The 26,545-nt window shown below is 47.0% G+C and overlaps 1 protein-coding gene across 2 annotated transcripts; it reads left to right on the top strand.

The window, feature by feature from the left end:
- Window positions 1-1,649: 1,649 nt before the first annotated feature.
- Window positions 1,650-26,421, top strand: C1S (complement C1s). Of its 2 annotated transcripts, XR_013834518.1 has the most exons (13): window positions 1,650-1,890; window positions 2,291-2,403; window positions 3,676-3,880; window positions 4,347-4,524; window positions 6,380-6,505; window positions 12,608-12,807; window positions 13,533-13,686; window positions 15,319-15,434; window positions 17,422-17,500; window positions 19,459-19,593; window positions 21,160-21,234; window positions 23,520-25,269; window positions 25,308-26,421. XR_013834518.1 is itself a non-coding variant. In XM_079960263.1 (12 exons), exons 2-12 carry the CDS (start codon window positions 2,384-2,386, stop codon window positions 24,317-24,319), a joined length of 2,088 nt encoding a protein of 695 aa, XP_079816389.1. In that variant the 5' UTR covers window positions 1,650-1,890; window positions 2,291-2,383; the 3' UTR covers window positions 24,320-26,421. The 2 variants fall into 2 exon arrangements, 1 of the variants encoding a protein (XP_079816389.1); XM_079960263.1 differs by having other exon boundaries at window positions 23,520-26,421.
- The last annotated feature ends 124 nt before the right edge of the window (window positions 26,422-26,545 follow it).

The raw sequence follows: 26,545 nt of genomic DNA, 5'->3' as shown, positions 1-26,545 counted from the left end.
GTCCAGAGAACCCGGCCACGATGGTACCCCCATCCCTGATGGTGCCAGGGTGGTACGCTCCCCCCGCCCACCGTTCCTCCACCAGTGACAATGAGTGAGTGAGCAAGCTGGCGGGTGGGTGGTGGCAGGTGCAAGTGGGCCCATGATGGGGGTTGTAATGTAGGAAATTTCCAGCAATTTAAAAAAATAGCAATTAAGTAATAGTTTCTACAATGTCGCAGAAGAAGCAGAGCTATGTTAAACCGCATCAAAGGGGAGACCTTTGCTGACTGAAAGCCGCCATTCTAAACACGCTTTCTTGGGAAGAACTACCTCTGAAAGGGACATAATTTACTTCTGAGTCAACATGCTGAAAACCTAACACACTACCAGTTCCAACTTAGTAATATGCACCCATTTTTTGGCTTAGCTGCATGGCTGTAGCATTGTGAAAAAGTTAAATGCAGCGTAACGTAGAACCACAACTGCAGTTCCATTTCCAGGTCATCATAAAAAAGCCTGGTGCTTCGGCTGCACAAAAGGACTTGGGGATGGAAGCCCCTATCTGATGTAGAAAAAAGAAAATGGGGGCATCCTACCATACCCTCCAACGTTTTTCTGATGAAAATAGGGAGGTCCTAAGGAAAAGTGAGGGGATGCGGGTGGCGCTGTGGGTTAAACCACAGAGCCTAGGACTTGCCGGTCAGAAGGTCGGTGGTTCGAATCCCCATGACTGGGTGAGTTCCCATTGTTCGGTCCCTGCTCCTGCCCACCTAGCAGTTCGAAAGCACATCAAAGTGCAAGTAGATTAATAGGTACCGCTCCGGCGGGAAGGTAACTGGCATTTCCATGCGCTGCTCTGGTTCACCAGAAGCAGCTTAGTCATGCTGGCCACATGACCCGGAAGCCGTACGCCGGCTCCCTCGGCCAATAAAGGGAGATGAGTGCTGCAACCCCAGAGTCGGCCACGACTGGACCTAATGGTCAGGGGTCCCTTTACCTTTAAGGGAAAGTGGGACATTCCAGGATCAAATCAGAAACCAGAACGGCTTCTGTAAATCCAGAACTGCCCCTGGAAATTAGGGGCACTTGGAGGGTCTTCATAGTAGCATGAGACTCTGTTGTCTCTTTCATTGCTTGACTTTTTGGTCTCATGCAAGGCTTTTTTTCAGCTGGAACTCAGTTCCGGCACCTCTCAGGGCCCCATTGCGATTATAAGAGAATGGGGATGCATTCACAGTGAGTTCTGGCACCTCTTTTCCTAGAAAAATATCACTGTTCTAACGGTGCGAAAAAAACAACACCTCAAAATTGTTTCTTCTCTTGGATAATCAGGATATATGTTTCTAGCCAGACCTACATATGTGACCATACAGACACTAAATAAGTGTGACAAAAAACATACATGATAAGAAACCTGTTTTCGTCTTTTGGGTGCTTCTAATTCTTCATGTGTGTTTTGTGTGTTTGTTTGCTGCCCTTTCTGGAAAGTGATTGGAGGTCAACGGATGACGACAAATAAAAAGGCGAGGGAAGATTGCATAATGTTTGAACTTTTTCCCCCAATCTGGAATTCCCCGTCCCCTGTTCTCTTTGCAGAAGTCACCTGACTTCCCCGAAAAATGCCTAGTTTGAAAGGATCCAGCCTTCCCCATCTCGCAGACTTGGGCCTGGCCAAAAAAAAAAAAAAAAAAGGATTGTGCAACCAGACTATTAGAACTTTCTCTCTCGGATAGGATTTCTTAGTAAAGCTGGAGGATGGCATCTTTCAAACAGCAGAGGGCAATGGAGGTCTGCAATTAAGTGACATTAACAGCTCAGAAATGTGGATAAGGGTCGGTGAGGATTATGAAGAGGGAGATAGAAGAGCCAGACAAAGAGAGAAACAGCTGCAGAGGCGAGGAGTGCAAGGTAAAATTCCTTTTTAAAACTTGTTTTTTATATATAAAAAACCAGAATCTGAGTATTAGCATTTGAGTTAAATGTTTCCTGATGGGAGTCAGCCTTTCTGGGAACGGAAATTATGCTTCTTCTAAGCTTCTATTGCTGTTTTGAGGGGTGGGGTGGAGATAGCTGTCTTGCATAAGTTGCAGGTAATGTCTGTGATGAATCTCTCTCTTTGGCTCAGTTCCTGACCTGTTGCCTTTACATGGCGCTAATGACCCTGTTGCCACTTTGTGGGCAAGTGTGCATCATGTTGCACCCTGCTCTACTCTAGGAATCAGTTTCCCTTGCTAAAGGTTAGTAGGGGCTGCATGCCTATGGCTTCCGTGAGCTGGGTTTTAACTCCATTGCTCTGCCCACCAACCAGGCCTGCTTCAGGGGAAGAAGACAAACAAGCCAGCGTGCTTTGTTTGTCTAAATCTGAAGTCCAACCACAGTGGATTTGAGGAAGAAGGCCAAGATGGAGCTCTTGCAGACTTGGTAAGTTATTGAATATATGAACTAATAAGGTGAGACTCTGGACAGCAACTACTTTTGCTGAAGAAGGGGTTGGGGGAGGCAGGCAAGGCGCACACCCCTCTCCCCACAAGAGTTTGTGGCTTTGTTCTACAGTGGAACCTCAGTTTTGGAACATAATCCATTCCAGAAGACCCTTCGACTTCCGAAACATTTGAAAACCGAGGAGCAATGGGCGGCCGGCAAAATCCATTGGGGAAAAAATAAAAACATGCAGCGGAAGCCATTCGACTTCCAAGGTGTGTTTGAAAACATAAGCAGGTTTTCAGCGTTTGGCTTCTGAAACGTTTGGCTTCTGAGACGCTCAAAAACCAAGGTTCCACTGTACAGTGGTACCTCGGGTTAAGTACTTAATTCGTTCCGGAGGTCCGTTCTTAACCTGAAACTGTTCTTAACCTGAAGCACCACTTTAGCTAATGGTGCCTCCCGCTGCCACCGCACCGCCAGAGCGCAATTTCTGTTCTCATCCTGTAGCAAAGTTCTTAACCCGAGGTACTATTTCTGGGTTAGCGGAGTCTGTAACCTGAAGCGTATGTAACCCGAGGTACCACTGTAATGGTTGCCGAAGATGCTTCTTGTCCGCACTCCTCATTTGCTACAGGATCATTACAGGGCTAAATACCACCCATCAGAGAAAAGCATCTTCTTCAATGGCCCCCGGTGCTGACCTCAAATCTAGGAACCAAATTCCCTCTGTTGTGTTTTCAGCAATGCAACTTTACCACCTACTCCCTAGATAGTAGGGGCAACCCTGTGCTGCTTAGGGGTGCTGAATCAAGTTGACTTAACTCTTCCATCCCTTGGGTCATAGGTAGATGGGGCAGAGAGTAGAACTGGTAGCCACTATCAATATTCCTTTCTCCTATTTAGAGGGACGCGGGTGGCACTGTGCCTAGGACTTGCTGATCAGAAGGTCGGCGGTTCGGATCCCCGTGACGGGGTGAGCTCCCGTTGCTCGGTCCCAGCTCCTGCCAACCTAGCAGTTCGAAAGCATGCCAAAGTGCAGGTAGATAAATAGGTACCGCTCTGGCGGGAAGGTAAATGGCATTTCCGTGCACTGCTCTGGTTCGCCAGAAGCGGCTTAGTCATGCTGGCCACAGGACCTGGAAGCTTTACGCCGGCTCCCTCGGCCAATAAAGCGAGATGAGCGCCGCAACCCCAGAATCGGTCACGACTGGACCTAATGGTCAGGGGTCCCTTTACCTTTACCTATCAATATTCCTTTCTCCTGTTTAGGGGCTTTGTTTCCTGCTTCCTCTTGGCTTGCACTGAGGCAGCTTCCATGTACGGGGAAATCCTGTCTCCAAACTATCCTCAGGCATATCCCAACAATGCTCTGGAATCCTGGGAAATCAGCGTGCCTCCTGGTTACGGCATCCATCTTTACTTCACCCACCTGGACATAGAGCCGTCTCAAAACTGCCAATATGACTCCGTGAAGGTACAGGGGCCCCATTCCACTGCTGGGGCAGATAGATACAGAGCATCGGGGTGTGTGCTGGTGCTGAACCGATGTGTCTAAAACACTGAGCCTCCTGGGCTTGCCGATCAGAAGGTTAGCAGTCTGAATCCCCGTGACGGAGTGAGCTCCTGTTGTTCGGTCCCAGCTCCTGCCAACCTAGCAGTTCGAAAGCACACCAGTGCAAGTAGATGAATAGGTACCACTCCGGCAGAAAGGTAAATGGCGTTTCCCTGCGCTGCTCTGGTTCGCCAGAAGTGGCTTAGTCATGCTGGCCACATGACCCGGAAGCTGTACGCCAGCTCCCTTGGCCTATAGAGCAAGATGAGCGCGCAACCCCAGAGTCGTCTGCGACTGGACCTAACAGTCAGGGGTACCTTTACCTTTACAATCTATTTCTATAAGCAGAAGCTAAGAGAGACTTGTCTTGTGTGCCTGTCACTTTTAGGTCCTGATCGGTAACCACATTGAGGGTCAGTTCTGCGGGCGGAAGAAAAGCCGCACTCCTGGCTCTCCTGTCCTGGAAGAATTCCATGTTCCATATAACATGTTGACAGTCACCTTTCAGTCTGACTTTTCCAATGAAGAGCGATTCACTGGCTTCGCTGCCTATTACATTGCGGAGGGTAAGCCCTGGTTTCTCTCATCCTGGTGTACGAAACCCTTTGTAGATATAGTATTCCTCCCAGCAATGCTTTGGGATGGCTATAGGAGGAACCCGTTCAGATTCCACTGAATGGACAAGCCAGATTCTTAGCAAGGCTCAAGGGCCCACTTCAAGATTAAATATCTCTCCCTACCCCCCAGCTAAGAAGAAGGGCAGAGTATTAAGAACACTGGTTATGGAAATTGTTTAGGAATTATAGCAAGGATATCATAACAGCTTAAGCCATCATCTAGTATATATCTGCATATTTAGTACATAGATTGCTTAGGATGCAGAACTAGGAGTTGACCAAGAATGGAGGTGTTTCTGAGGAACTGTCACATGTGGTCTGAAATGGCCTGATGGTTGTGTGCATAAAAGACCACAAACGTCCCAATAGTCACCCTGGGTGATAACTTGAAGTCATTGATTCAAGTCCTAACCCCCAGAGCAGGAGAAAACAAACTTGCTCCATCTTCCATGTGGCAGCCCTTGAGATATTTGAAGATGGCTGTTCTATCTCCTCTCAGTCTCCTCTTTTCCAGGCTAAATATACCCAGCTCCTTCAACCGTTCCTCATAAGGCTTGGTTTCCAGACCCTTGATCATCTTGGTTGCCCTCCTCTGCTCATGTTCCAGCTTGTCAACATCCTTCTTAAATTGTAGTGCCCAAATAAAAGTTATTTATTTCTGCCCCACCTTTCCCCCTTACGGCACTCAAGGCTGCTTACAGATCTGTTTTGGATCCCATAAGAGACGACTGTCTTTTAAGCACTTGGGGGGTCAGGCTCCCAACCCTGAGAAGAAGGCAAGTGGAAATTTATCAGAAGTGGCAGGGCCTACCTGAATCTGGGTGTTCCAGTGAGGCTGTGTGAGGGTTGCAAGAAAGAAGGAATACCGTATTTTTTGCACCATAACACTCACTTTTTTCCTCCTAGAAAGTAAGGGGAAATGTCTGTGCGTGTTATGGAGCGAATGCCAACGGGTGGCGGGGGGGATCTGCTGCAGTCGTGAGCAGAGGATCCATGGTTCCCCTTCCTTCCCTCCTCCGTGGCTCGCTTTGAAACAGCAAAGCGGGAGAAGAGCCGCTGAGTGGGGAGGAGAGAGGGACAGAGAGCCTGCTTCTTTAAAGGAGCAAAGCGGGAGAGGAGAGGAGCCGCTAACACGAGTGTAAGCGGCTCCTGTCTGGTTGGCTCCTTTAAAGCAAGCAGGCTCTCTGTCCCTCTCTCCGCCCCACTCAGCTCGCTAAATAGCATTATTAGCAGCATCCTTCTCCACACACCCCATGCGTACTCCTTGTCCCTCAAGTGCTTTTCCTTCCCTCCCCACTTAAAACGTGGTTACAAAGCACGGATCCACATGGATCCTCAGGATTTTTGCACTGGGTCACCCCAAATTCACCATCAGATCACATAGCATGTCCATGGCTACATCTTGCACCAAAAAAATCACGCACCCACTGTTGCCTGGGGTCGCAGTGGTGCAAAAACGTGGTTACAAAGCATGGATCCACATGGATCCTCAGGATTTTTGCATTGGGCTACTCCAAACTCACTGTCAGATCACATGTCTGTGGCCACAGCATGAACCACAAAAATCATATATCCACTGTTTCGTTTAGAATATTTTTTTTCTTGTTTTCCTCCTCTAAAAACTACGTGCGTGTTATGGTCTGGAGCGTGTTATAGAGCGAAAAATATGGTAATTGGGACTCTACCTTAAATGAAGGATCTCTTCTCCTTTAACCAGCACAGGGTTTACACCGCCTCTTTTCCTTTCTGCCTTTTGTGATATTCCACACACATTCTTACCTCCATCTCTGTTCACTTCTTGCAGATGTGGATGAATGCACAGATTTTGTGGAAGAGGCCTGCAGCCATTACTGCAACAACTATATTGGTGGCTACTATTGCTCTTGCCCACCTGAATATTTCTTGCATGAGGATCTGAAGACATGTGGAGGTAGGAGCCTGGTTGCTACTGCTCCAGCAATCACAGTCCTTATCCCCACTGCTGATACGGTACTTGAAATGGGAAGAACTTCAGCAGTCTCCTGTGGAACTGTGGCTGTTTACACACTATACCTTTAAAGTACATTCAAAGCACACGCACCCTCAAAGAATTCTGGGTACTGTAGTTTGTTACGGGTTGCTAGGAATTGTAACCCCATGAGGAGTAAAATACAGTGGACACTCGGGTTGCAAACGTGATCCGTGTGGGAGTCACGCTCGCAACCCGTAGCGCCGCGTCTGCGCATGCACGGGTCATGATTCAGTGCTTCTGCACATGCACAAAGCGCGATTTAGTGTTTTTACACATGTGCAAGTGCCGAAACCCGGACATAACCCGTTCTGGTACTTCCGGGTTCGGCACGGTGCACAACCCAAAAATACGCACCCTTAAGTGTCTGTAACCCGAGGTATGACTGTACAGTGCCCAAATTTCTTTGAGAGAAACATTGCACTTTAAAGTGTTTGCAGCCTGTGAACTTCCACAGAGGCTGATAAATGGAAAGAAACTGTGGTTGCTCACAAGGAAAGGAAAAGAAACTAGCATTGCATAATAAAAAAATATAATTAAATCATCCCAAACACTGGGAGCTAAGACCCGCCCCCCCCTTGATGTAATGGAAGGAGACTTGGAATGAGGAATCTGAAAAACGGGTTTGGCTTTTTACAAAAAGCGGTTGAAGGATGTTTAGATAATGTGTCATACAGCAGGCCAAGGGGACAGCGAGATGCAGCCTGCATAGACGTCATTCAGGATTCAGAACTTAGATCTGAGCCCTTGAATCGTAGAAATATGTTGCTAAACTGTGGGAGACTAAGTGAGGGCATAGAAAACGGAGTCATGGAATTTCTGGTGTGACTTTGCCAAGCCGAGTGGAAACACAGTCAAGATAGGCATGTGCAAATTCTTGGCACTAATTCACTTGAATATATATTTTTGTTTCTTATTTCTTATCAAGATTTTGAAAATCACGAAAGAATAAGTCACATTTTAAAAGCGACAACCTATCACAGAAACTCAATACAGAAGAAAAGAAAAGTTGGGTTTGCTTACATGTACTAACGAGCTAGATTTTTTTCTTATCAGAGCATGCTGGTACATGTTGCTCAGTCATCCCAACTTCGCTCCTCGCCGGGCACAAGCAGGAGAAATCTTTGGCTTCCCAGTACTCTTGATCCAAGTCTCCCTTGCAAGGCATGATGGCTAGCAAATTCCCGAAAGTGGCTTCTTAGGCAGCAACAAACCACATTCAAACCACAGTGCCTGGTTCAAAGGCTGCAAGAAGCCAAGACTTCTTGGTTTGTTTCTCCCGCTTGGTCCATGGGAGGGGCAAACTGGAAGCAATTGTGCAATGTGCGGCAGCACACTGCTCATTCATGCTAAAGCCCACTCAGCCAGAAACACCAGCATATCATAACAGGTAATATTGGGCAGCATGACATCATTTAGAGGTTAAATCCTGACAAGACAGAAGTACTGTTTTGGGGGGACAGGAGACGGGCGGGTGTGGAGGACTCCCTGGTCCTGAATGGGGTAACTGTGCCCCTGAAGGACCAGGTGTGCAGCCTGGGAGTCATTCTGGACTCACAGCTGTCCATGGAGGCGCAGGTCAATTCTGTGTCCAGGGCAGCTGTTTATCAGCTCCATCTGGTACGCAGGCTGAGACCCTTACCTGCCCACAGACTGTCTCGCCAGAGTGGTGCCTGCTCTGGTTATCTTCCGCTTGGACTACTGCAATGGGCTCTATGTGGGGCTACCTTTGAAGGTGACCCGGAAACTACAATTAATCCAGAATCCGGCAGTTAGACTGGTGACTGGGAGCGGCCGCCAAGACCACATAACACTGAAAGATCTTCACTGGCTCCCAGTACGTTTCCTAGCACAATTCAAAGTGTTGGTGTTAACCTTTAAAGCCCTAAAAGGCCTCAGTCCAGTATACCTGAAGGCGGTTCCCTGATTGCGAGAAGCCAAGTTACAGGGAACCAGGCAGAGGGCCTTCTCGGTGGTGGCGCCCGCCCTGTGGAACGCCCTCCCACCAGATGTCAAAGAGAAAAATAACTGCCAAACTTTTAGAAGACATCTGAAGGCAGCCCTGTTTAGGGAAGCTTTTGATGTTTAACAGGTTATTGTATTTTAGTGTTTTGTTGGAAGCCGCCCAGAGTGGCTGGGGAAACCCAGCCAGATGAGCGGGGTATAAATAATAAATTATTATTATTGTTGTTGTTGTTGTTGTTGTTAGTTTTCAAATCACTTGAACAGGGAAAACACAGGCAAGTAGCAACAAAAGTTTAAAATCAGAGCTGTGTGTTTGCCATGATCCTCTAGGTGCACAGAAAAAGCATACAGTGTAGTACTGGACACACATTTCAGCCTCCTGAGAATATTTGCTTTAATTATTTTATTTTAAAGAGAAGGTTTCCAGTCTTTATGGCTGTTTAATATATGCTTAAAAGTGTACTAAAATCTCAGAAGCCAAAAGGCTTCCGTGTCCTTATCTCTTCTGTGCGCAGCAAAATAAAACAAAAAAAAATCATGCAAAATAGCTATATGTATATATATCAGAATAAACACACAGAATAAGAGAAATTATGCACATTTTCTTGATAAACCATTATTAATACAGGTTACAGAATCCAGCTTCCCTAGGATTTTGGATTTCCTGTGAGCAGAATTTCACTTTAAGAAAATATGGAATATATCATAATCGGATGAAATCCCCGGCAGGATTTGAAATTTGAGCAACAGAAAAATAATGATAATATACAAAATACAGAAAGATGTATTGGAGGAAATATGTGATATAATTGAGGAATATGTATTAGGTGAAATGTATGATGTTATGCAGTGTATAAAAGGGATGGGTTTAAAAACAACATGGAAGGAAAGTTGGGAAGTCAATTCATAAGAGAAATGTATAAAATAATTGAAATTAATTGGTTAAAGTTATGAAAATCTAATAATAATAATAATAATAATAATAATAATAATAATAATATTTTATTATTTATACCCCGCCCATCTGGCTGGGCCTCCCCAGCCACTCTGGGCGGCTTCCATAAAAACCAAAAATACAGTAAAATATCACACGTTAAAAACTTCCCTGAACAGGGCTGCCTTAAGATGTCTTCTGAATGTCAGGTAGTTATTTATTGCTTTGACATCTGCTGGAAGGGCGTTCCACAGGGCGGGCGCCACTACTGAGAAGGCCCTCTGCCTGGTTCCCTGTAGCTTTGCTTCTCGCAATGAGGGAACCGCCAGAAGGCCCTCGGCGCTGGACCTCAGCGTCCGGGCAGAATGATGGAGGTGGAGACGCGCCTTCAGGTATACTGGACTGAGGCCGTTTAGGGCTTTAAAGGTCAGCACCAACACTTTGAATTGTGCTCGGAAACATACTGGGAGCCAATGTAGGTCTTTCAAGACCGGTGTTATATGGTCTCGGCGGCCGCTCCCAGTCACCAGTCTAGCTGCCGCATTCTGGATTAGTTGTAGTTTCCGGGTCACCTTCAAAGGTAGCCCCACGTAGAGTGCATTGCAGTAGTCCAAGCGGGAGATAACCAGAGCATGCACCACTCTGGCGAGACAGTCCGCAGGCAGATAGGGTCTCAGCCTACGTACCAGATGGAGCTGGTAAACAGCTGCCCTGGACACAGAATTGACCTGCACCTCCATGGACAGCTGTGAGTCCAAAATGACTCCCAGGCTGCGCACCTGGTCCTTCAGGGGCACAGTTACCCCATTCAGGACCAGGGAATCCTCCACACCTGCCCGCCTCCTGTCCCCCAAAAACAGAAAATATGGAATATGAAAAAAATCCTGTTTCAAGCTTCATTGGCAGTATCAGTTACTTTTGTGTTTTTTAAAATACATGTATTTTTGCAGAAAACCTTTTATTTACAAGTTAGAAACGGGTACAAAAAAAATCATGCAACAAATAATATTAAACAAACATCCTAATTTGCTTTTGCTTATTGCAAAATGAACCTGAAATATAAAGAGAAGGAAGGTGCTTGGCTGGTGTTTTGAGTCTGAAAGCTTAAGGGAAACAGTGAGAGTTCACCAAGGGAACTGATATCAGGAAGTACCATATTTTTCGCTCCATAAGATGCACCAGACCATAAGACGCACCTAGTTTTTGGAGGAGGAAAACAAGAAAAAACACATTCTGAATCTCAGAAGCCAGAACAGCAAGAGGGATCGCTGCGCAGTGAAAGCAGCAATCCCTCTTGCTGTTCTGGCTTCTGGGATAGCTGCGGAGCCTGCATTCACTCCATAAGGCGCACACACATTTCCCCTTACTTTTTAGGAGGGGAAAAGTGAGTCTTATAGAGCAAAACTCAATATGCCAGCAAATTTGGAAAACTCAGCAGTGGCCAGAGGATTGGAGAAGATCAGTCTACATCCCAATCCCAAAGAAGGGCAGTGCCAAAGAATGCTCCAACTACCGCACAATTGCACTCATTTCACACGCTAGCAAGGTTATGCTTAAAATTCTACAAGGCAGGCTTAAGCAGTATGTGGACCGAGAACTCCCAGAAGTGCAAGCTGGATTTCGAAGGGGCAGAGGAACCAGAGACCAAATTGCAAACATGCGCTGGATTATGGAGAAAGCTAGAGAGTTCCAGAAACACATCTACTTCTGCTTCATTGACTATGCAAAAGCCTTTGACTGTCGACCACAGCAAACTATGGCAAGTTCTTAAAGAAATGGGAGTGCCTGATCACCTCATCTGTCTCCTGAGAAATCTCTATGTGGGACAAGAAGCTACAGTTAGAACTGGATATGGAACAACTGATTGGTTCAAAATTGGGAAAGGAGTACGGCAAGGCTGCATATTGTCTCCCTGCTTATTTAACTTATATGCAGAATTCATCATGCGAAAGGCAGGGCTGGATGAATCCCAAGCCGGAATTAAGATTGCCGGAAGAAATATCAACAACCTCAGATATGCAGATGACACAACCTTGGTGGCAGAAAGTGAGGAGGAATTAAAGAACCTTTTAATGAGGGTGAAAGAGGAGAGCGCAAAATATGGTCTGAAGCTCAACATCAAAAAAACGAAGATCATGGCCACTGGTCCCATCACCTCCTGGCAAATAGAAGGGGAAGAAATGGAGGCAGTGAGAGATTTTACTTTCTTGGGCATCATGATCACTGCAGATGGTGACAGCAGTCACGAAATTAAAAGACGCCTGCACCTTGGGAGAAAGGCAATGGCAAACCTAGACAGCGTCTTAAAAAGCAGAGACATCACCTTGCCAACAAAGGTCCATATAGTTAAAGCCATGGTTTTCCCAGTAGTGATGTATGGAAGTGAGAGCTGGACCATCAAGAAGGCTGATCGCTGAAGAATTGATGCTTTTGAATTATGGTGCTGGAGGAGACTCTTGAGAGTCCCATGGACCGCAAGAAGATCAAACGTATCCATTCTTATGGAAATCAGCCCTGAGTGCTCACTGGAAGGACAGATCGTGAAGCTGAGGCTTCAATACTTTGGCCACCTCATGAGAAGAGAAGACTCCCTGGAAAAGACCCTGATGTTGGGAAAGATGGAGGGCACAAGGAGAAGGGGACGACAGAGGACAAGATGGTTGGACAGTGTTCTCGAAGCTACAAACATGAGTCTGACCAAACTGTGGGAGGCAGTGGAAGACAGGAGTGCCTGGCGTGCTCTGGTCTATGGGGTCACGAAGAGTCGGAAACGACTAAACGACTAAACAACAACAACATAGAGCAAAAAATACGGTATTTACTATTACTGACACTTATCGGAGAAGCCCATGATATTTTGTTTTCTGAGATGGAAACACGGCATGCATCCATGTGCAAGCACACAGACACACATGCCATGAGGGTGGTAAAAATGCAATTGATTAAGTGTTGCCCTTTGTTGATACTTTAGCCCATCTAATATTTGGGCCTTAACACAAGGGGCAAAAGATTTTTTTTGGGGGGGGGTGGCTTTAAGCAAGATACCTAGAAGAGTACTAGCTCCTACAGAAAGTAATTTCACTTTGTTACAAATCTCCTGGCCGTTTCTCATCCCTAAACTCTAGTGAACTGCACTGGGAATGTGTACACTGACTTGTCCGGGGAGATCACCAGCCCCAACTACCCCAGCCTGTACCCTGAGAACTCGCACTGCGATTACCGTGTCACCCTGGAGCCAGGATACCGCGTGGTCCTGACCATTGGAAAGAAGGACTTCGACATCGAGCCGGCTGACTCGGAAGGAAACTGCCCTGATGCCTTGAGAGTATGTGGTGGCTTAGATAAAGAGAGGGGTGTCTTTGCTCCTGTTCTGAATACATCTTAGCTTTGTATCCCTAGAAGCCAAATGGCAGACCGGAGTCCCAGGAGTGACATTTGTCTTTGGGGGTTGTGGCACACTTGGGCAGGAGCAGGAGGCCTGGTTTGGGGCACGGTGTCCGCCCTTTGCTCCTGCTTGCCTTTGCAGCACCGCACTGTTGTTTGTGCACCAGCTTAGTAAACTAAAAGGGGGAAAACCCCAGGACATGGGAAAGAGAGGACTGCATAGGTACACACACTCTTATGGTCTGCCCTGCAGAGGACCTTAAGGTCCATGAATAATCATAGTTTAGAGGTCCCGGGCCCCAAGGAAGTCAGATTATCCTCTACCAGGGCCAGGGCCTTCTCAGTGATGGCTCCAACCTGGTGGAATGCTCTGTCCCATGAGACCAGGGCCCTGCAGGATTTAACTTCCTTCTGCAGGGCCTGTAAGACAGAGCTATTCCACCTGGTTTTCAATTTGAACTTAGCCTGATCTTTTATTCCCCTTCCTTCCCTCCATCCCCCTCCCCTCTTTATCCTTAATCCCTCAAGTACCAAATTTCTGCTTCCCATACACCTTCTCCTCTCCAAATCTTGAGTGTATTTCTTTTAGATGCATTTCCTGCCAAATATGCCTCTTTTGTCTTCCTCTATTCCCCCCCCCCCCAATCTGTTTCGTTCTTCTTGCAGTTCTCAGCAGGCGACCAGCAATTTGGCCCCTACTGTGGCAACACATTCCCTGGCCCTCCAGAAATCAAGACTAGAAGCAATACACTTGACATTTTCTTCCAAACGGACCAGTCAGAGCAAGGCAGAGGCTGGAAAATCCGCTACTTTGGGGATCGTGAGTAGATATCCCATGAGAGCAAACCTGTGGGGCAGACTCGTGAGCACTCTGGGAGAGAGATATGTGTCGTTCTTAGGAGAATGGGCATGTGCTTGCAAGTAGCAAAGGTGCACCTTGAGTTGGAAGTCTAGTGCAGGAGAAAACAATTGCAGACAAGGAATGCCATTCAAGCAGAATGGCCGCTGTTTCTGAGAGCAGTTGTTCTTGGGGTGAATTGCTGCAGGAGAGAACACTTGAGGTTTGCTATGCACCCAAATTGTGAATGGGTATTTGGGTATAGCTAAGACTAGCAAATCTGGTGCACTGCTGGCAGAACACTGTATTCTGCTCTGGTCAGACCTCACCTGGAGTACTGTGTCCAGTTCTGGGCACCACAGTTCAAGAAGGACACTGACAAACTGGAACGTGTCCAGAGGAGGGCAACCAAAATGGTCAAAGGCCTGGAAACGATGCCTTATGAGGAACGGCTAAGGGAGCTGGGCATGTTTAGCCTGGAGAAGAGGAGGTTAAGGGGTGATATGATAGCCATGTTCAAATATATAAAAGGATGTCACATAGAGGAGGGAGAAAGGTTGTTTTCTGCTGCTCCAGAGAAGCGGACACGGAGCAATGGTTCCAAACTACAAGAAAGAAGATTCCACCTAAACATTAGGAAGAACTTCCTGACAGTAAGAGCTGTTTGACAGTGGAATTTGCTGCCAAGGAGTGTGGTGGAGTCTCCTTCTTTGGAGGTCTTTAAGCAGAGGCTTGACAACCATATGTCAGGAGTGCTCTGATGGTGTTTCCTGCTTGGCAGGGGGTTGGACTCGATGGCCCTTGTGGTCTCTTCCAACTGTGATTCTATGAACATCTAAGGGGTTGGCTGGTGTGTTGACAAGTGGCTTCCTGGCTAGGGATGAGCCCCACCAGAACTGGAAGCAGGGAAAGAAGGAAAACCCAATGGGGATCTTGGGGTCTTGAATTTCAGTGGCACCCTGTGCAGCGCCAAAATTCCACCTCCTCTTGCCTTTCACTCTACACCATAGTTGCAGTGGCCCCTGCAGCAACCCCGAGGCTCCATGAACCAGTCACCCTAAATCCACCTCTATAAAACCCATAGAAATCTGAGAAATCTTCTGATCTCTGGTGGGCAATGGAGAAATTGAAAGGGGAGCAAGGGTTCCACTTGAAGGCCCTGCAGGCTACAGCTGCTAGCTCTCAGGAGACAGGGTGAACCAATCCGTTCTTCCTCATCAGTGGAACCTGGTCCATTAGGGCAAGGGAGGCACTGCCCATCATGTCATGGTCCTATGCCAGATCCCACAGAAAAGGCAGATAGCCTTTCTCCTCCTGAGTCTTGGTGTTGCCTTTGTAGAACTCAACAGGGAGGAGGGAGGGGGCCAAACCGGAATCACGTGTCTGTGCCTGTCAGTGGGCGCCAACCTCTACTTCTTCCTCTTGTTGATGCGGTTGAGAGTCGAAGAAGCTCAGAGGAAGTCGTATTAAATAAAAGCATGGCTTCTGTTGACTTGGCTGTGACTGCTGGGGACAGAAAATGACAAGGGGCGTGTGCATGTGTGAGAGAGCATGTGACAGGTGATTCAGTGATTGTTGACTGGTTTCCTTTTCCCCCCCTTTCCATTTGCAAAGCAATGCCCTGCAAAGAAACTGTCATTCCGCATTCCAGTATGGAACCCGTGAGAGAACGTTACGTCTTTAAGGATTCAGTAAAGGTGACCTGTATCAAAGGCTATGAGATTGTACTGGTAAGTCCGTGCCCACCAAGGTCAGTTAGGCTCTGAGAATCCCCTTGACATGAACAGTACATTGCTGCTACACCGATATGCATTGTGCCTCTTCTCCATCTCAACATAGCAGTGAGAGAGGATTCTTTCTGCACTGATGTCACGGGCCCAGACCAGTGGGCAGCCAGGTCTTCTGAAATGCAAGCTTCAGGCAGATTGGCTGGCTGAATAAACAACTACCTAGGAACAATCTTCGGGATGCGGGTGGTGCTGTGGGTTAAACCACAGAGCCTAGGACTTGCCGATCAGAAGGTCGGCGGTTCAAATCCCCGTGACGGGGTGATCTCCCGTTTCTCGGTCCCTGCTCCTGCCAACCTAGCAGTTCGAAAGCACATCAAAGTGCAAGTAGATAAATAGGTACCACTCTGGCGGGAAGGTAAATGGCGTTACCATGCGCTGCTCTGGTTCGCCAGAAGCAGCTTAGTCATGCTGGCCACATGACCCAGAAGCTGTCTGCGGACAAATGCCGGCTCCCTCGGCCTATAGAGCGAGATGAGCGCCGCAACCCCAGAGTCGATCATGACTGGACCTAATGGTCAGGGGTCCCTTTACCTTTACCTTTAGGAACAATCTGGGACCAGCCAGGGGCTTGATTCACCAAATGAGAGCTGTGTGGCCTCCTTCAGGGACAAGCTTCCCACAATAAGAGTCTTTATTTTTGCTGGTGGCACCAGATTGGTCCTCCCATATCACCAGACGTCCCAGGCCAGGTGGATTGTGGGCTGTTATATCAGCCTCCTGTGGCCAGCAGTATTAGCAGCGCAAAGAGCCATCAGCCATTGTCTGATCTACAGGGCAGTTGACATGTCACCAGCCACCCTTCACTCCCCTCAGTACTTGACAATTGGTGCCATGGCCACAGACCAGGAATCCTGAGAGACACAGCCCTCTGGCAACATCAGGAGGAGGAGGAGGAGGAGGAGGAGGAGGAGGAGGAGGAGATGAATCTGCTCCAGGTGTGTTGCATGTGATGCTGAAGTCACCAGAACCTGCATCTCCTCCTTTGAACCCCAAGGAGATACTTCTGCCACAGAAATCTTCAGATGATCAGCAGAGTCCTCAGGATATATCCCCCCATCTTGAAACCTCAGTTCCTAGAAAGCTAATAGCTACAGAGGTACGCCCTGGCCCTTAAGCTGGCCAGATATGATGCTTCAGCTGCAGGATCAGTCACTGTGCTCCTGAAACCTACACTTAGGTCCCTTTCTAAGGCCCTGAGTGTGGCAGATATGTAGTCAAATCTAACAACACAAAGTTTTGCTAGTTAGCAAGTGATGGGTTAAGACCATAGAGCTGCACTGCTGATAGGCAGACTCAGGCCATAGAAATGTAATTGGTAGAGAAGGCTCTGTATGATGTCGTTTCCCATCCTTTCCTGGGAAGGAAGAAGCAAAGAAGTATTTCCTGTTTTGTCTCTCTCTCTTCCACCAGCCATGTATATGGACACCTGTCCGCTTGCTCCAGCATCAGGCACTTGCCTGAAGCTATTTTTGCTGTAAACACAAGTATTTTACGTGCCTTTATTTTTACTGCTGTTGCTGCTAAGGACAAATGCTTGACTGTGAGAAAAATACATGCTTTAAACTTCATTTTCAGTCTGTAGCCTGTTTCTTTGATAAACTGGATAACAAAAGGGGGAGACCAGCCTAATGGCTAGTTCCTACACTTGCAATCAAACTGTTCAAGATGGGATTTAAACTCTGTTTAGCCCCATGCTTTTAAATGCAAGTGGTAAGCTTGGAGATGAAATGCCAGCAGTCTTGCTTAGTGCAAATGTTCCACCTCCTTAAACAGCTTTTTTGCATCCTCTCCATATATCTTCTCACTTTACACAAGGGCCCAAGACTCCGCTCATGTAACAAGGGAGAGAGAGCAGTGTGTATGTCATTCTGATACATTTCTCAACCAATGAATTAACTCCAGTGTCTCTCAATTCTGTTCCCTTCAGTCAAAAGGCAGCCTCACATCCTTCTACTCTGTCTGTCAAAGCAATGGCGAGTGGAGCAACTCTGATCTCGAATGTGTCCGTAAGTGCTTGGCTTCCTATATTGGTGGTCCATAACATACTTTCAACTGGTCTTGAGACCACAGGGATCATAAAAGAGAAGAATACTTGAGAAGCAGGAGGCTTTCTGAAGTTTTGACAAGATGCTGAAGAGGCAAGCCACTTCTAAATTTAAACTGGAAAGCAGCTTGCTTCTTCAGCAGTGTGAGTAATCACAAAGAAACTTTCAGCTCTCTTCATAACACTCTTCATAGCTGAGCTGGACGGCAGCCACACAGAATGATTGTTCCCCTTTGCGGTGGCTGTGTAAGGTAAGAAAATACAGTGATCCACAAAGTAATAAGGCAACCAAAATAGTGGTCCTCAGCAGTGCTTTTTTCGGGTGGGGGGGAATGCAGGGGTACACATACCCCTAAACATTTTGTGAAGCTTTGTACTTTTGTCCATTTACTGTATTTATTTCCCTCGATTTGAACTATAAAATGGTGGTTTTCTTGAGTCAAAATGAAAGTACCCCTAAACATTTTTAAAGGAAAAAAGCACTGGTCCTCAATACAGTTAAGCTTAAACACCATTGTCTGGATTACCCAAGATAAATGAGAGACTTTTCAATGGAGAGGGCATTTATGCCATTCCAGTTCTAGGCAATGGTCCTGGAAGGAGATGGAAATAGGAAGGGATAACTTGGAAGTTAAAGACTGGCACCCATAAAGGCTTTCAGTGGTTCCCCTGGTCAGGTGCCCCAAACTTTGAGCTCTCATTTGCGGGGGGAGTATTTAGTCACCCTAGAAAGAAAGCTGTGGGACCAAATGTATAGATAAGTGATTTCTATAGCTTGTATATTGTTCTAGATTTTGGGGGGCAGGGGCTAAACCCTAGAAATTAATAAATGGTAGGATTTTGATTATTTGTAATGTGAAGGGAGAAATACCAGCTGCAGAGGAATTCCTGAGCTAGCCTGTGCAAAATGACCTGGCCAAGCTAGGACCATTAAGAAACAATAGAGGGTCATTGGCAATGCAAGAGAACTGTCCTCCCCACTTGTCCTGAGGTGTGAACAGAGAGGGGGGGTTGGGAAGGCTGCCAGGGTAACTAGGTGTGGGGTGACAGAAAAAAGAGAGTTGAGCAGGGGTTGCTGGGAAGGAGAAGGAGGAAGAAGGACTGGGATCCATCTTGGGCAGGCTGGCTGAAGGCTGGCCTGAGAGAGGTGCCTTGGACGTCCCACTGCTGTGGGAGACAAGCCCCTCTTGAAATGACCATGCTGTACAATCTGGACTCCATGCAGACTGAAGGTGTAAATAGGTGAATAAACCATACAGTGGTACCTTGGGTTAAGTACTTAATTCGTTCCGGAGGTCCGTTCTTAACCTGAAACTGTTCTTAACCTGAAGCATCACTTTAGCTAATGGGGCCTCCTGCTGCCGCCGCGCCGCCGGAGCACAATTTCTGCTCTCATCCTGAAGCAAAGTTCTTAACCCGAGGTAATATTTCTGGGTTAGCGGAGTCTGTAACCTGAAGCGCATGTAACCTGAGGTACCACTGTATTTCTTTAAAGCTATGACAGTCTCCACTGTGTGGAGTTAATTATCCATAGGAGCACAAGCCTCCTGGCAGACGGGGGGGGGGGTGTGCCCAACTTCTGTAACAATATTTTTCCTGGTACTGTGGGACCATAATCAGGAGCAGCAGGACATAACCAACTTCCCATGGTAAGCCTAAGGTTGTCACCGGTCGTTGCCTCTCTGATTTTGCGTTATGCCACACCCCCTCCGTGGCAGCCATCTTGCGAACAGCACCCTCACCAATTTCTCAAAATTTGAAGTGTGCCCCCTAGTCCAAAAAGGTTGGCACCATACGAAAAGAAGAAATGGAAAGTATGTTCAGGCCTGACAGAATATGGGTTGACCAAGATGAGATGGCAGGTGGCAGCAGAGTGAATATTCTTGTCTAACACCCCATCTCCCCCCCCCCCCCCGGCAGCCGTAAATTGTGGTGAGCCTGAGCACCTTGCAAATGGGAAAGTCACTTACCTGTCAGGAACCGAGGACAACACGGAGTACCAAGACACGATCAGCTATTCATGCAACGAGAAGTTTTATACAATGCAGGGCAAAGGTAATGACGTGTCCCATCCTTTTCAGAACCAAGCATCTGATTCAGAGCTTAAAAAGAGTGTCATTGTACTCAGTTTATGATGACAGAATTAGAGGTGGCAATGTTACGACAAACTCATTCCAAGAGTCTTTCACTTACCCTTCATCCCAGTATCGTTGTGAAACTTGTTAGTGTGTTTTCACTCGCTTTGCTTCCACTAAAGCAACTCCGTCAAAAGTGGCTGCTTTCTTCTTATAGGCAGAGTCCGTGTAGAATTTAATAAGTCGTAAACACTGAAACGATTCCTTCCAAGGCACAGTTAAAATGTACGGCGTGTGCATGTGTGTGAGAGAGAGACAAACAAAGAACAAAGTTGAGATGAACAGGGAGACGGGGATGTGAAGCTCTTCCTGCAGAATGTTTCTGCTTCCACCTCCTTCAGCTGATGTGACTCAAAGTGTGCTGTAGCCAAGGTGGCCGTTCCTTGGCTCCTCCAGGCAACCTCTTTTTTGAGCATTCATTCTCATTGCTTGCATGCACAAAGCTTGTGCAGAGGTGATGCAATGGGTGGGTTGTAGCATAGTGCTAAGAGGCATAAAAAGTAAAAAGGTAAAGGACCCCTGGATGGGGTCCAGTCAAAGGCAACAATGGGATTGCAGCGCTCATCTCGCTTTCAGGCCGAGGGAGCCAGTGTTTGTCCGCAGACAGCTTTCTGGGTCATGTGGCCAGCTTCTGGTGCAATGGAACACTGTGATAGAAACCAGAGCGCACGGAAACACTGTTTACCTTCCTGCCACAGCAGTACCTATTTATCTACTTGCACTGGCGTGCTTTCGAACTGCTAGGTTGGCAGGAGCTGGGACAGAGCAACAGGCGCTCACTTCATCACGGGGATTCAAACCACCGACCTTCTGATTGGCAAGCCCAAGAGGCTCAGTGGTTTGGAACACAGCGCCACCCGCGTCCCTACTAAGAGGCGCAGGGGTGTGTGGAACAAGGTCCACTCGTGCAACTGGACTACTTCCCTCCCCCCCCCACACACACTGTGTGCCCAGGGGCAGTCAATCTCGTTTCACCACCTGTGTCAAATTAAGAATGTGTCACGCCCTGCTCCCACCCACCATCGCTCCTTCTCTCCACTTATGCCTCCTCCAAACTCGATGAGAGCTCAGGCACTCCTCAAGGCATTGCCGCTCATTTCATTCCAGCTGGTTTTGGACTACAACTCCCATCAGCCCTAGCTATCAAGACCAGTGGTCAGGGATGATGGGAATTGTAGTCTGAAAAAAACAGCTGGAGACCCAAGTTTGGGAAACACGGAGTTAAAGCATAGCTAATCTGTGTTAAGCGATCCAGTGTATCCATTCTTGGTTAAGCACATTAGAAGTGCTTTGCTGGATCAGATCTGGAGCCAGCATTATTTACAGGAATCCCACGGACAAGCAGACACTACATGGCTTGCTAGAAATTGGCCAAAGGGCCACCAATGGCCTGCAATCTGTTTTCTGATCTCGCTGGCATTTGGGTATGAAACACAGATTAAAAACGAACAACTGAATAGTGCTATTTATTCTTTTATTCCGAAAGGACTTTATAGGTGTTCAGCCAGTGGGAAATGGGTGGATGAAGATGAGAAAACGGAGATTCCGGTTTGTGTCCCAGGTACGGTATATAGCCCTCTATTTCTAAATGTGGATATTGTGGTCAAAGTGCTGTGACAAGAGTCCATCGCATTGTCTAGTTTACAGAAGAGCCTGCCAATATTTTAAAATTCTTGCTTCCTCTGCTGGGACATGTTCTTGAATTGCCTCAATGATTCAAGATGGTTGAAAACCAGAGCTTTAAAACCTGCTCTCCTCTTAGATGTTTCTGCAAAACACCAGTCCTGCAGGAAGCAACAATGTTCCATGTTTCAAGAGTCCCTTTTTGCTAATCACGTTGTTGAACACAGCCATCTTGGGGGGTTAGGAAACGGAAAGAGAGCATAGACCCACTGAAATATATTCAGAGTCGTGTGTGGATTTCATGCTTTTTATTCAGCTCATAGTAGTGAGCAATGGAAGTTCCCCCGAAATGTCTGCTTTATATACATTATTTACACAATGGGCCCCACGTGACTGGCCAGTTCCGGGATTCTCCTGTAGGCCAAACAGGTTGCGGATTCACTTCCACCTGGAATTGGATTGGGTGGCTCCTGTGGACCAATCAGACTGCTGCATTCTGGATCCTACTGTTCTAGGACCAATCAGACTGCTGCATTCTGAATCCTGTTTTCTAGGACCAATCAGACTGCTGCAATTTGGATCCTATTCAACTCAGTACATAACACCCACTGTAGAAGAAGAGGCACAGGAGCCGAAGCTGCAGCTAGTTTCTAATAGTTTGCACCCAGCCCTTGTCTGTCTGCTGTGTACATTCAGCAGTGATGGGGCTTGGTTCTGGTGGGCTCCTGCAGGTTCTGAAGAACAAAACACCCTCCCCTGCGTACCCGCAACTGATACCTATTGGGCTATTTTTAATGGGCTATTTATTTATTGTTCTTCATACACATCGCTGATCGTATAATTCTTTGTGAAGCAATTTCCCTGAAAAGCAGTAAGTCTTTTAAATAAATAAAGCAAGCAAGCAAATCTCAGAATGGGGATATATGCATAGTCAGGATTTATTTTGGAGGGACGGACAGGGTACCCACCTGTCCTGTTCCAGAACCAAGCTACCTGCCACACGAATGGTCAGTTTGCAGAAGCCATGCCTATCACTCAGTCGGGTTGCCAGTTGCGTCGCTAGAATGCACCACAACAAATTAGGTTTAAATATGGTTGAGATTTATGTTTGTTTGTTTATTTGTTTGTTTAATTTTATTTGGAAAATCAATAGAAAAGTTTGAGGGGGGAGGGGGGAGAATGCACCACAACATCATTCAAGTGACCTCAGTTAAATTGAATATCTCAATTTCAAATATTCTGGTTATTTCTACTTCGAGTTAAGTACAGTGGTGCCCCACAAGACGAATGCCTCGCAAGACGAAAAACCCACTAGATGAAAGGGTTTTCCGTTTTTCGAGGCGCTTCGCAAGACGAATTTCCCTATGGGCTTGCTTCGCAAGACGAAAACGTCTTGCGAGTCTTGCGATTTTTTTCGCTCCCCCCCCCTTTTTCTAAGCCGCTAAGCCGCTAATAGCCGCTTAGCCGCTTTGCCGCTTTGCCGCTAATAGCCGCTAAGCTGCTAATAGCGCTAATCCGCTAATCCGCTAATAGGGTTGCTTCGCAAGACGAAAAAACCGCTAGACGAAGAGACTCGCGGAACGGATTCTTTTCGTCTTGCGAGGCACCACTGTATTTTTATTTAATTACTTGATTGGGGGGGGGAGCTGCTCCCCATGGCCATGCCCATAGATATGTGTATAGCCCATAGAGATGCGTATAGCAGGCTTCATTCTCAGTGCAGTCGTACCTTGGATCCCAAATGCCTTGCAAGTCAAAAGTTTTGGCTCCGAAATGCCGCAAACTCGGAAGTGAGTGTTCAGCTTTGCAATTGTTCTTTGGAACCCGAATGTCCGACACGGGTTCTGCGGCTTCCAATTGGATGCGGGAGCTTCCTGCAGCCAATCAGAAGCCGCGATTTGGTTTCTGAACGTTTTGGAAGTCGAACAGGCTTCCGGAATGGATTCCGTTTGACTTCCAAGGTACCACTGTACTACCCAGTTAATGTTTCTGGGCAAAGTTAACAAGCTGCAGCAAGCAAAAACTTTGGGAGAGGTCCACACACATGCATGTCCACAGGCCCCAAAACCGGATTCAACTTGAACCCCCTATCCTAAAGTTATTGCTTGCTTTCCCTCACGTCAGTGAACATAAATGGTTTTGATTATTTCACTTGTGCAAATCCGGTCTTCCTGCTGCTCACAAGCTCTTATTTCTGCTGTTGTTGTTCTATCCTTTCTCTAGTTTGCGGAGTTCCCTCTGAGCCCTTTAAAGGGACGGGGAGGATTTTTGGAGGCCAACAAGCCGAAAAAGGAAACTTCCCTTGGCAAATCTATTTTGAATACCCACATGCTGGCGGGGCTCTGATTTCGGACCGCTGGGTTCTGACTGCAGCTCACGTGCTGGATGAGACCCGGTGCCCGGTCATCCACGCAGGGATGCTTCGCATTGGGGCAAATGCCATGGAAGGCGCTAGGCCACTGGATGTGGAAGCCACGTTCGTCCATCCCGACTGGTTGGAAATGGCAAACAACCAGCCCCGGACAAACTTTGACAATGACATTGCTCTAGTGAAGTTGGTGAAACCCTTGACGATGGGTCCTACCATCTCGCCCATTTGCTTGCCTGGTGCATCGTCCGACTACGACTTGCCGATGGGGATCCTGGGCTACATATCTGGCTGGGGCAGGACGCCTAAGACGCGTGCAGCGATACACCTTAGGTACGCCCGGATCCCTGTGGTTAACATGGACAGGTGCCGAAGCGTGAGGCCAGATCCCCCAGCAGATTCTTTGACCTATGTGTTCACAGACAATATGATTTGTGGAGGGGGCAACGGGAAGGACAGCTGCGATGGAGACAGCGGAGGGGCATTTGCCGTCAAATATCTCCACGACGAATTGCACTACTATGTCGCTGGCCTGGTTTCTTGGGGGCCAAAGTGCGGCACCTACGGCCTCTACACTAAGGTGTCAAATTACGTGGATTGGATCGCAAACGTCATGAGCCAGAATGAGACCAGGAGGATGCATTCGTGTCTGTAAAAGCACCAGGCTTCCTTGATGTTTTGGGCTCTTGGCATTTCTCCAAAGTGGGACCCAAGCTGTTCTTGGACTACAACTCCCATCATCCCTAGCTAGCAGAGACAGTGGTCAGGAATGATGGGAGTTGTAGTCCAACAACAGCAGAAAACCCTAGTTAGAGAAATACTGGAAATGGAAGAGAGGGGAGGTTGGAGTGAAGGTCTGTGCACTGCCAGTTTCTTTACACAACCTGCTTTCTTGAGAAGCAAATAGAGCAACTAAAAGCTTTCAGGCTGGATTTGTTCTTAAATGATTTCCTGTCTGCTTAATTTCTTCTTTTATATCTTATGTCCTTTTTTTGTAGCTGCTTAAATTCCTTTGAAAAGTGCCCTATACCACAGATCTTTTTAAAAAAAAAAAAAAAAAACACAACAACGCACATTTTATTAGAAGAATTTCATTTATAAAAAAAGAGAGTGAGGGGGGTGGGAAGAAAGAGAGAAAAAAGTGAGTGAAAAAATACTGTTACATACCCATACATTGATATACAGGTGTGTATATTCTTATTATCCCAATGCACATATAACTGTCAATAACCTAATATGTTCTGTGTAAACAGATGGTGCCAATAGGGATAAGAACTTCATATTTGTAGCTGCTTATGGTTTGAACCAGCTGAAGAAACACAGTGCTCATCTCAACTTGTGCTTGCCCTGCCACTTTCTCCAGGGGAAACCTGATCTTTACTGCTGAACTGGAGCAAACGTCAATTTGGTTTCCTCCAGACTGAAGTTTGCTCTGAGCGGGTTTTCCAGGGGAGAGGAAGAACAGCCCTTCAGTGGGGGGAGGAAGCCTGTTCATACCTTTAAGAAAATTATTATAAAGGTCCCCTCAGTGTTGGAGAAGGCAGGTGTGACTATACTTCAGAGATAGCAGGGGGCAACATTTCTGGCAATTGTGTCACAAGCAAGGTCCAGAAATCATGACAGTGTCTTTCTAGTGCATGTAGAACACAAATGGGGGGAAAAGCAAAGACAGACCCTGCAAGTGTCCCTATTTTCCAGGGACAGTCCCAGATTTACAGAAGCCGTCCCAGTTTCTGATTTGATCCTGGAATGTCCTGCTTTTCCTTGGTTGTTGTTGTTTAGTTGTTTAGTCATTTAGTCGTGTCCAACATTTTGTGACCCCCTGGACCAGAGCATGCCAGGCACTCCTGTCTTCCACTGCCTGCCGCAGTTTGGTCAAGTTAGTAGCTTCGAGAACACTGTCCCACCATCTCGTCCTCTGTCATCCCCTTCTCCTTGGGCCCTCCATCTTTCCCACCATCAGGGTCTTCTCCAGGGAGTCTTCTCTTCTCATGAGGTGGCCAAAGTACTGGAGCCTCAGCTTCACAATCTGTCCTTCCAGTGAGCACTCAGGGCTGATTTCCTTCAGAATGGAGAGGTTTGATCTTCTTGCAGTCCATGGGACTCTCAAGAGTCTCCTCCAGCACCAGAATTCAAAAGCATCAATTCTTCCGCGATCAGCCTTCTTGATGGTCCAGCTCTCACTTCCATACATCACTACTGGGAAAACCAGAGCTTTAACTATACAGACCTTTGTTGCTTTTCCTTAGGACATCCCTATTTCCATCAGAAAAATGTTGGGAGTTTATGCAAAGAGCACAAACCAAAACCCCTTTAAAAACCATTCCAAAAGCTGCGTAGGGAGGGGGAGAGAAACAGTTCCTCGTCCTCAGTGATGCCGTAGAAGCTTTCTAGCAGAACACCATACAATCTATAGTGTACATATCTCTATTGCAGTAAGTTTTTTTCTTCCTGGAGGGTGGTTTTGGATTGAGGGAGGTGCCACTAGGAAGTGCAACGAAGTCTGGTTTGCTGCCACTGACGCATAGTGGGAGGAAACAGCATGTACTGTGTGCAACAGGAAGACAGGAGCACTTCCCTGTGTCTGATAGTTAGCCTACCCTTGGAACAAGCCCTCGATGCTGCTGCTGCTGCTGCTACAGAATCTCCACAGCTACGTTTGTATGTTGAACGCAGCCCTGATTTTACAAATACATTACATATTGCTTGTAACACATACTCAGTTGGATTATATTAAAAAGAGAACCAAATGCAGAATCATGTGTGCTGCCTTCTTGACCCCCCCCCCCCAGACTGCAAAAGAACCTTTACTGCTTTGTTAATGTATTGCTCCTGGCAGTCAAATGTTGACATTTTGTGAATCTTTGGGCTTGACCATATT

The sequence above is a fragment of the Podarcis cretensis genome (assembly GCF_951804945.1).
Source record: "Podarcis cretensis genome assembly, chromosome: 17".
NCBI classification, from domain to species: Eukaryota; Metazoa; Chordata; class Lepidosauria; order Squamata; family Lacertidae; genus Podarcis; species Podarcis cretensis.
This window is presented reverse-complemented; position numbering and strand designations above follow the sequence as displayed.

Excerpts from the sequence above, each read along its gene's own strand:
- C1S (XM_079960263.1), top strand. The coding sequence starts at position 2,384 with ATGGAGCTCTTGCAGACTTG. Across the intron at positions 6,506-12,607 it reads GGATCTGAAGACATGTGGAG|TGAACTGCACTGGGAATGTG; the intron begins GTAGGAGCCTGG and ends CCTAAACTCTAG. Across the intron at positions 19,594-21,159 it reads TTATACAATGCAGGGCAAAG|GACTTTATAGGTGTTCAGCC; the intron begins GTAATGACGTGT and ends TTATTCCGAAAG.